The sequence below is a fragment of the Carassius gibelio genome, chromosome A5 (genome assembly GCF_023724105.1).
Source record: "Carassius gibelio isolate Cgi1373 ecotype wild population from Czech Republic chromosome A5, carGib1.2-hapl.c, whole genome shotgun sequence".
NCBI classification, from domain to species: Eukaryota; Metazoa; Chordata; class Actinopteri; order Cypriniformes; family Cyprinidae; genus Carassius; species Carassius gibelio.
In genome coordinates this window covers 30,074,079-30,084,678 of record NC_068375.1, presented here as the reverse complement: position 1 = coordinate 30,084,678, position 10,600 = coordinate 30,074,079, and the positions used below count along the sequence as shown (strand labels likewise).

Sequence of the window (10,600 nt, the reverse complement as noted above, 5' to 3'; positions counted from 1 at the left end):
ATGCGTCACAGATCGAGGGACACTGTGGCCACCCACTGGTTCACACCGTGTACATGACCATGGGTCCTCCTCAGGTAGTTTAATTTGGTCAAGGAATGATATCTTGAGATATTAAATGTATTTTTCACATCGCCTATTCAGAGTCTTTATCATCTCTGCTGCTTTTTGTACAAGGCAGTCTGAATCACATTGGAGGATCCTCGGTTGTTCTTCATATCTGATTATGTGAAACATAAATCCTTTGATCATCAAATCTGTTTAAATCTCGTCCTTGTGTAGCATCCACATGGCTTCATCTCGTAAGTCCTCCATAAGAAAAACACACATGTGACACTTTTTAATAAATAAAGTGCATAAGCAAAAAAAAAAAAAACTGCAGATGGATGGAAATAAAAACACAACTATACTCGCTCATCCAGCAGTAGCCTGCCAGAGGGCTTAAAAAAAGCTGATTTGAGGATTAAAAAAGGGTTCTTTTCTTGCTCATATATATATATATATATATATATATATATATATATATATATATATATATATATATATATATAAAGAAAGAGGACTAGATAATCAAGTAAATGATGCTTCAGACCAGTAAGTAGTCATCTTGAAATATTAATAACAATGTAAAAGCTATTTTTTAGCTTGTTTGTTTACTAGAATTAAAAAGGAAAAAAAAAAACTTTACATTTGACAAAAGATATGAAAGGAAGGGGGAGATTTGTAGAATTACACTAAAAGGCCTTACTTTCTAAAAAGTATAACCTGTAAATCAAACGTCAGAAGGTAACAACATAAAAACATCTACTCACAACAAAAGTTTGTATTTGAAATATTTATTTGCTGTTTTATGGTATAAAGACCTCATTGGATGACATACATTGGCTGATCTTGTTGACTCATCCTGATCAATACAGCATGTTTTAAGCTGTGACCCCCATGCCCCCTTTAACATCTCAACAGCATCCTAACGTATAAACTGCAACAATTGTTACTTTCCCAATTATCAGAGATTTTAAACAAAAATTCTATTAAAACAACCATTAATACACTGGCATTGCCAAATGTGAAGTTTTATCCCCAGTAACATTGTTTGTAACAAAAGCATTTTTTCATAGTATATATACACATGACAACATAAACCCAGTTTTAAATAAACGGTCAAGAGAGTGAAAGCGGTTTATTTTAAGCTTTTTAATTTCAATCTTATTCATCTTGGTTTTCATTTGCATTTTTTGTTTAAACACTCAAACACTTGAGAAACAACCAAAATTAAAAATTCCTATTTTAAATCCCATAAATATCACACCAAATGTTTGTAATATGGCCACATGTTTACAATTTATAAATGTTAATAAACATTTCCCTTTAAATATTTAGTCAAATTATTTAAATATTTAGTCACTCCTGTTGATGTAAAAATTGAGAGGGGTGTGTGTGCACATATTACATTATTTATATGATATATATTTCTAATATAAGATGAAAAAATATCAGTATTGGGTCAGAATTGTAGCTGATGAAGACAACAAGAAAACAAGCCAATGATAACATGTGAAATGAGGCAACTTATCACAGTGTGGCTGAGAGAGTTTCCCAATAACTGTCTATGAAATTTATAGCCACATCGGAGGAGATCATATTTTTCTGTGGGCTCCAACAGTAGAGGATCAACTGGAGGAGGAGGGGACTTAGGATGATAAAGAAGGCGATTTAGCTGACAGACTTGAGCTTGGACCAGGGGTTGATGCCACGCACTTCCATAGGATGGTCATTGTAGAAGATGTGGTTGCAAAGATCATCCAGTGGAGGCTCAGGGTCTGTGGTGGCAAACTGAGCGGCATCTTCAATCTCCTTCCTTACTTCGACATCAATCTCCTGTAAAAGGTGTCAGTGTTTAGTGAAACTGCAGAAATGTCCATCTTCCAGATCGAAAAACTCACATTCTTCAGTATAACGGAGTAATCCCTATCCTTATACACCAGTCTGACTGACTCTTTTACACTCATGTCCAACTGTGACTGTCTCGATGATTGTGTCCTACTTCAGTCTGTCTCTCGTAAGCATGTGCCGTCTCACCTTAAGCTCCTCCACGCTGGCCATGTTGTTGCTCAGCATGCGATCCTTCAGCATTGAGATGGGGTCACTCTTACTGCGCACCTCCTGGATCTCCTCACGTGTGCGGTAACTATGAGAACAATTTAGAAGAACAACAAATGTTGTCACATATGGGAGGAGCACTAACAGAAAAAGAAAACAATTGGTATATAGAAAAACAATCAGGAATTTTACTGGGTTTCAGTAATAGTAAGTAGAGCTATGCGAATTACACCTTTGTTTTTTGTTGTTTTTTAATAAATTGATACTTCTGCAGTAAGGACAGATCACATTTATCAAAAGTTACAGTAAAAAAAAATATTTTTCAGTATCATCTTTTTCACAAATTATTTAGCAACCATTTTAAACACTGAATAAGAAATGTTTCCAGAGCACCAAAACTAGTGTATTCGAATGATTTCTGCAGGATCATGTGACACTGAAGACTGGAGTAATGGCTGATGAAAATTCAGCTTTGCCATCACAGGAATAAATTACATTTTAAAATATAATAAAATAGAAAACTTATTTCAAATTTTTATAACATTTCACAATATTACTGTATTTTAATCTAATAAATGCAGCCTTGGTGAGCTTAAGAGACTTCATTCAAAAACATAAAAAAAAATAACATCTTACTGATTCCAAACATTTGAATGATTATGTTTCCCATGGTAAAGCAGTTTAGATATAAAAATAATTACTTTAAAGTATTGCTCACTGTATAACGAAGACCTTTTTTTTCTACACCGCTGTTTAAATATAAATCAGGAGGTCTGATTGTTGTTTTAAGCAGTGGTGAGCTTTGGTTGAGATTATATAAAATATTACCTGACTCCTGGGTCGCTCATACTGTGTCCGTGGTAACGATAGGTCTGCAGCTCCATCAGAATAGGACCCTATGAATATACATTTCAGGTGTTTATTATTGCTACATTAATGCTTTTATCCTATGAGTATATCTGCAAACAGAAAACAATATTTTATAAGAGGTGTAACAATTATATGTTGCCACTGTGGAACTGCCTATATATATATATATATATATATATATATATATATATATATATATATATATATATATATATATATATATATATATATATATATATATATATATATAGGGCAAATAATATTTTTTTTCCATTCCTAAAATTTAAAAAATAAATCAAACCAGTGCTCACCTTTCCTGATCTGCAGTGTTCAGCAGCAAATTTGGTGGCCTCCCTCACACAAAGAACGTCCATGCCATCCAACTACAATGCCAGAGAAAGGGTGAGAAGATATTCTGACATAAAGAGTAAATTGATACAAGTAAAAGCATGGTGACATGTCCATCCTGCATCTTACCCTCAATCCAGGGATGAAATCGCCTCTCTTGTAGTAGTCAGTACTAGCAGCTGCTCTCTCCACAGAAGTACCCATGCCATATTTGTTATTCTCGCAAATGAAGATGCAAGGCAGCTTCCACAGAGATGCCATATTATACGTCTCAAAGATCTGACCCTGCAGAACCATGTGCAAAAAAAGCATGTGTGAAACCTCCCTGTACATCCACTGCTATAGACCCATCATAATGCACAAGTTAGAACATAAGGTAAAGCAGTACATGGACAGTGTGAAATGTTATTAGGATTCGCAGCAGGTGAATACTCGACTGTTGCGTAGAAGTGCCTTACCTGATTTGCAGCACCATCACCATAGAGACAGACACACAGCTCATTCTTGCCCAGGTATTTGCAGGCCAACGCTACACCTGCCCCAAGAGGCACCTGGGATACAAACATGTGTAATATGAATGGTTTAATACTTAATCAGTATTGATACCAGCTCTCTATTCATAAGGTACTCCAGTCGATTCATTTAAAGTACCTGAGCTCCCACAATTCCATTTCCTCCATAAAAATTTTTAGTGTACATATGCATAGACCCTCCCTTTCCTTTAGCAATACCTCCTCTACGGCCTGATGGAGAAATAGAGACACACAGAAAGAGGGACAGAAGAAACAAATAAATAAAAAAACAAACAAACAAGAGATACATTTGTAAGAGATCACAACTTTAAGCTGTGGGTTTTGTTGTTCTCACCGGTGAGCTCTGCCATGATCTCACGAACAGTGCCACCTCTAGTGAGAGTGTACCCGTGAGCACGATACGCTGTGATAAGATGGTCTGATAGATTAATACCTGCCTCGATACCAACCGCACATGCTTCCTGTTAGAGAACACAATGTACTTGTAAGTGTTTCTGTCTTCACCAAGTTGTCAACATTTAAACCGATTACAAATGACATTTGCAACCATGCGAATCAAAACCTATAATAAATCTTAAAGGGTTAGTTCACCCACAAATGAAAATGAGGTCATTAATGACTTACCCTCATGTCGTTCCAAACCCGTAAGACTTCTGTTCATCTTCAGAACACAGTTTAAGATATTTTAGATTTAGTCCAAAAGCTTTCTGTCCCTCCATTGAAAATGAGTGTACAGTATACTGTCCATGTCCAGAAAGGTAAGAAAAACATCATCAAAGAAGTCCATGTGTCATCAGAGGATCAGTTAGAATTTGTTGAAGTATCGAAAATACATTTTGGTCCAAAACTAACAAAAATTACGACTTTATTCATGGACAGTATACCGTACAAACAGTTTCAATGGAGGACTAAATCAAAAATATCATATACTGTGTTCTGAAGATAAACGGAGGTCTCACGGGTTTGGAACGACATGAGGGTGTCATTAATGACATTTTTATTTTTGGGTGAACTAACCCTTTAAATTTGACTATTTTACACTGGCAAAAGTGAGTGCTCCGAGTCTCTGACAATCTTCTGTCTGTGTGTGTGTAGTGCACATGGCACCTGTCCATCATAAAGGTGACAGAAGCCCCTGATGATCTTCTGCTTGTAGAGCTGATCGGCCTTGAGCTCCATACGTCTCATGGTCTGCATTGTGCGGTAGTACTGAAGCCCCTCCTCTCTTGTAAGCACGGCCTGCAGTGGTGGGCCCTCCTCCAGCTTGTGCAAGTCACATTTCTGCCAAAAAATACATAAAAAGCTTTCAAATGCATTAAGATACAATAAAATGCACAGTGCAAAAGTTCAAAAGCTTAGGGTCAGTAAGATTTTTATTGTTTTTGAAAGAAGTCTGCTCACTAAAGCTGCATTTTTTTATATTAGAACTAAAAACAGTAATATTGTGAATATTTAAATTTTTTATTTATTCCTGTGACGGTAAAGCTGAATTTTCAGCATAATTACTCCAGTCTTCGGTGTCACATGATCTTTCAGAAATCATTCTAAAATGCTCATTTGGTACTCAAAAAATATTTCTTAGTATCAGTGTTGAAAGCAGTTGTGCGGTTAAAATTTTTATGAAAACTGATAAATTTTATATTCATTTCTTTCAAATATATATATATATATATATATATATATATATATATATATATATATATAATAAATTAAGTAACTGCTGATGTGATAAACTCACCTTAATATCAAAGGTGGCCTGAGGGGTAAAGTCTGCATAGGTCCTGGCAGATACCACCACTCTTGCACCCTATGAAACATATATAAAAAAATAATAGAAAATAATTTTTTTTTAAATCCTCTACTGAAAAAAAGTGAAGTGAAGATGATTAAAAAAAAAAATAGCAGTCACATGGAAACACAGACACACACACACAGATCTGACAGGAACTGAGATGTAACTAAGCCCGGTCAAAAACACTCTGTCTGAAACAGGAAGCAAGTCAGGAGACTATGAAATATATCTGTAATAATCCGATGTACATAACCAATGCAATTTTACCCAACAACTACATAAACAAACCTGCAATCTAATACCAATAAATCAACACTCAGTGCTAGATGTGAAAAACTGACACCATCTACACTGACTTTGCACATCTCTTAAGACTATAGGGTTGCATGTCGAAAACTGAAACATCACAAGTAGGGATGTCAACGATTTATTGATGATTGACTGGAAAAGCAATAGAAATGTAGTAGCTAAGTCATTTCACCAGATAACCGTTTCATATCGTGTGCTTTGATTTAAAACAGAAGTGTTTAACAGCGCTCCATAAACAAGTTTACGGAAAGGAAAGAATTAAATGCACATTTTATTTGTTTGCTTTATTTTATAATATTTTACAAATCTTCAGGTTTTTTTTATTGTGAGTGCACAAATAAAAGTAAACACTTTTGCGGATTATATCTTATTCCAAAGTGTGTTTTTTTTTTTCTTTCTTTAATGTCTCAGCTATTCAACTTCAACAGTCAACTCTGCTGTTATGCCAAGGACGCTTTTTCTCATGTGAAGAGGATGAATTTTTAAAATGTTGAATTTTTATTGTATTCATCTTTTTATCTGCACTGTTTGTTCACTTCACTGATTTGCACTATCTGCCATGTGCCGTGCTTTGCTTTATTTAACTTTATTTTTAATTAAATTTTATCATACGTCTTTTTTACATTCCCTTATTGTATAGCTGTATCTTATATTTGATCTAGATTTTTAGGCTCTACTGTAACGCAATTATGATTCTCTGTATGTATGTACATGTGGAAGAATTGACAATAAAGCAGACTTGAGTTGAGTTGATCTTTTTCGTCTATATGTGAATGCGTGTAAAGTACAAACCTAGTAGTTTACATTATTAATAATAGTTTAACATTCAAACCATTGCAAATATGTAAACATTTGGATTTGTGCCGAATGAGACGTGAGCAATAACCTCCAAATCTAGTCAAACCCGTGCTCGCTCGGTCCTCGTCTGCACGCACACACGGTCACGATCATTGAGAAACAGTGTTTTGCAGCATCGGTGATGGAAGCAATTCTCTGACTGCACAGCACAGCCACAGTTACGTATGAGATAATTTTATTTTAAATTCCATAATGTCAGTTGAAAACATTGCAATTGTGCTTTAAATTACAAAAACGAGCACCAGGAAACCATTTAAAGAGGCACGTTTAGTGGTCAGTAAAATTATGTCAAATATATTTTGAGACATCCTGTCATTCCAGTGACTGTGCCGCTGCAATAGACGCATTTTGCAGCATTAGGTTAAAGATTAATGGATTAATTGTTTTTTTTTTATTTAAATGAAGAAAATCGAAAAAATTGAAAATCGAAAATTGACATCCCTAATCACAAGGAATCCATCGACAATTAGATGTGGGACCAACATGCGGAGCACTTTAACATATCTTTTGCTTATGTGCTTACAACATATGGTATGGTATGTAACAGTAACAAAGAACGAATAAAGTTAGTGATTGAAGAGTCACTGGCCGAAGCTTTGTGAGCTGGAGATTTCAAGTGCTCTGTGTAAAGTGAAAGGGGCATGCAATACTCCATAAGGAGCGTTAAAAATTATGTTAAGCTGTGAATACTTATAATATGAAAGAGGTAGTGTATTTTATATATAGGGGCTGCCAGTACTCACAGCAAGCTGTGGCTCTGGTAAGGGAGTCTCTTCAGCCTGGCAGTGGGTGATCTCTGGGGAGGAATTATCAAGGCCCAGGAGGCTCCCGGCTGGTGGGGGACAATTGGACGCAATGGGGTGTGTGCTGGTTAGGGTAAAACTGCTGTTAGCTACTTCAAGGGTTAACTGTGCTGGGCTGGTGGCTGGGTTAATAAGAGACTTAACTGTAATTAGGGCAGGTGATGGAGGAACATCTATAATAGGACTGATGATCTTTTCAAATGTAGGTTTTTCTCTTTCTAATATTCTTTCTGTAACCAGAGTAAACGTGTTTAATTTTTCTGAGGTGGATGAACCATTGGTCATCACTGGTTCCACATAACTTTCTTTCTGAGCAATAACCTCAGAGGAAACAACATCTGTTTGAGGTCTGTCATGTGGTCCTGAGTCTCCTGAAGACTGGCCACTGCTGGTGTGTCCTAAAGCTTTATATTCTACGGGAGCGTTTGAAGGTATCGGTGTTAATGGAGGGGAAACTAAAGGGCTTTCGGGTTGTTTATCTTTTAAACACGAAGGAGGGTCAGGATCATGGTCATGTGGAGCGGTCAAATTAGCATATTCGCTCTGGACCGCCAGGAGCTGCAGAACGGCCCGGAGAGTGGAGGACTGTAAAAAGAAGGACACAGGTCACTCCAGAGGGTCAGATTTAGAAGGCCATAAAAAGGGCAAGTTTAAAGGAGCAAAATGAGACTTTTAGGTGTTTAGAGACCACAAAGAAGACATTTTACTGCACTAAACCAATAAAAATCTAATTTATGCTAACCTACACTATGCTACTCACAGGCAATAAACAACTGTTGATGGCTACCAGCCAGATAACATTCAAATGGTCAAAACGGCTGATGTTGATACCGAGATCTAGACAGCAGAGTGCCCGATAATCAATATAATGCTGATATCCACACATCCAATTTAATAATGAAAATTGAATTTAATTATAAAATATTATGCAATATTTACTCAGAATTAACTACAAATTGTATCCACTGACAAAGCTGTTTTCAACTTTTAGAACTGCTACAGACATCTTTGTTAAATCACATGAACACGTAATATTGGCCAAATTATCTCAAATTCAAATACCTAAGAACCGCAACAGAACTCAAACAGGTTTTTCATGTACATATGTCTCTGTGTGTGTGTGTGTGTGTGTGTGTGTGTGTGTGTGTGTGTGTCTCAGAGCGAGAGAGAGAGAGAGATATTTAAGGGAAGATGTGAGCAGTAGTAATTGACCTGAGCAAACGGAGCAGAATTATTTCCCTCAAACCCACAACTGCCACAATATTTTAGAAATAAGTAAAAAGCATGTAGCAGAAGCATGTTTAATATGTCAAAACCAGTGATTGGAAGAGAGTATGCTCTAAAAATCATAAGTGAGGAAGAAAGTCTTTGTAGAAAAATAATTATAAGCAAAATAATTTTCATAACCACAAAAATAATAAAAAACTATCTTAAAAAATAGTTTTTGTTTTTTTTAAAGCAAACAGCAGATGGCACAAATGTCAAGTCAATAAGCACATTTCTAAGACGACCATCTCTTACCTCTGATACCAGCTCGGCTCCCTTAAAGGCAGCCCATGAAACAGTAAAAAAAAAAAGTGATATTGAAAGAGAGAGAAAGAGAGACAGAGAGAAAGATATGAGAATTAGTTAAGAAAAAGAGATTGAGAGAGAAAGCAAAAGAAGATGAGAAGATAATCATTTTCATGAACAGGAAGATGCTTGTCTTGTTCTGCTAAATTACATTTTATTGTGCCAACAAAGCAATGCCATCCATTTCATTGTGTCAACAAATCTTATATTATTAGACTTAAGGTCACAGTTAGAGTGGGGGGAAAAAAATACTCTCGTTAGAGATATAAACTCTAAAACCGCGACTTTTAATGACATCTAGGGAAAGACATCAAAATATTCCTTTCTTGTTTTGTTAGATTTTTAGATTTTGGCTCAAAAACAAGAAAAAACATTCACATATCAAACTACGGCAATAGTGCATAGAAGTGTATAGTAAAAAAAAGTGACTGGCCAATTGTTTAAATACAACTAAAATTAAATTAGTGTGTTTTTAAAGTGTCTTTAAAGTTAGTTATAATGTGGTTAGGAAAAATATGGCGCTAAATTAATTTTAATATTGCTTATTAATAATAACAACAACAACAACAATATATTAGATTTTTTTATATTTTCGACACTAGGGATTTACAAGGACTGAGTGGCATTAAACTATTAATACTAAACTTTTAGAAACAGACTAAAACGTTGCTGTCCACTAAATGTTGCATAAAACTGAACATCAACCATCTGGACATCTGCCACTGGTCAGTAAATATGAAGAAAGACAGACTGTCTCTCTCACTGAGGTCACCTTTTATTTCCGACAGACAATTACGGCAGCAAACTTCTACTGAAAACCAAGGGTTTTATGAACAGTCCATTGTTTCTCATTTGTTACAGTGTTTCATTATAGGTTATTTCAGTGACATTTCGTTGCCTTGCTAGTTTTAGACGTTACACTCCCAGTGCATTTTAGCTAGCTAGCCAAGCTAAATCACTTTAAACAAGTAGTAAAATATCTGATTATGTTTACATCAATAATAAAAAGAAATACTACGTTGGTTAACGTGAAATAACCAGCACCAACATGAGAATTTAACAACAATGTGTCTTTAGAAGGGTGTCAGCCGGGCCTTGCGTACGTTACCCTGCAAGGTCAACATCGCATGAGCGCTACATTAGCCGTCAAAACATTCGTACATTTGCTTTACTAAGCAAAACAGCTTTTTTTTATGACTCAAAAGATAAAATACTTACGTTCCTGCTGGCGCTGCCCCTCAGAACGTTAGATATTATAGTTAGCATTTTTTGCATATTATTATTAACCCACAGCTAACCAGGAACAGATCACCCTCAGTCAGTCAGTCTTCCTCTCACACAAACCAGCCCAGCGTCAAGCGAACGAGTTTACAGTTCCAGACGCAGCAGATTCGCTGCACAGCGCGTTGAAAATACTG

General features: G+C 35.8%; 1 protein-coding gene across 2 annotated transcripts; it reads right to left on the bottom strand.

Moving 5' to 3' along the window:
* Nucleotides 1-817: 817 nt before the first annotated feature.
* LOC128011414 (pyruvate dehydrogenase E1 component subunit alpha, mitochondrial) lies at nucleotides 818-10,567 on the bottom strand. 2 transcript variants are annotated; one of them, XM_052593775.1, is made up of 12 exons: nucleotides 10,401-10,547; nucleotides 9,132-9,152; nucleotides 5,587-5,655; nucleotides 4,956-5,129; nucleotides 4,183-4,309; nucleotides 3,967-4,058; nucleotides 3,774-3,866; nucleotides 3,445-3,600; nucleotides 3,279-3,350; nucleotides 2,926-2,993; nucleotides 2,077-2,185; nucleotides 818-1,875 (listed from the first exon to the last, which is right to left on the bottom strand). In XM_052593775.1, exons 1-12 carry the CDS (start codon nucleotides 10,455-10,457, stop codon nucleotides 1,711-1,713), a joined length of 1,203 nt encoding a protein of 400 aa, XP_052449735.1. In that variant the 5' UTR covers nucleotides 10,458-10,547; the 3' UTR covers nucleotides 818-1,710. The 2 variants fall into 2 exon arrangements, with proteins under 2 accessions (XP_052449735.1, XP_052449744.1); XM_052593784.1 differs by lacking the exon at nucleotides 9,132-9,152 and having other exon boundaries at nucleotides 10,401-10,567.
* Between the last annotated feature and the right edge of the window lie 33 nt (nucleotides 10,568-10,600).

What these genes read in the sequence shown, in the direction of transcription:
- LOC128011414 (XM_052593775.1), bottom strand. Translation starts at nt 10,457, where the DNA reads ATGCAAAAAATGCTAACTATAATATCTAACGTTCTGAGGGGCAGCGCC. An exon ending in GATCATGGCAGAGCTCACCG is followed by an intron (nt 4,059 to 4,182) that starts GTGAGAACAACA and finishes TTTCTCCATCAG; the next exon opens with GCCGTAGAGGAGGTATTGCT. An exon ending in ATTTCATCCCTGGATTGAGG is followed by an intron (nt 3,351 to 3,444) that starts GTAAGATGCAGG and finishes CTGGCATTGTAG; the next exon opens with TTGGATGGCATGGACGTTCT.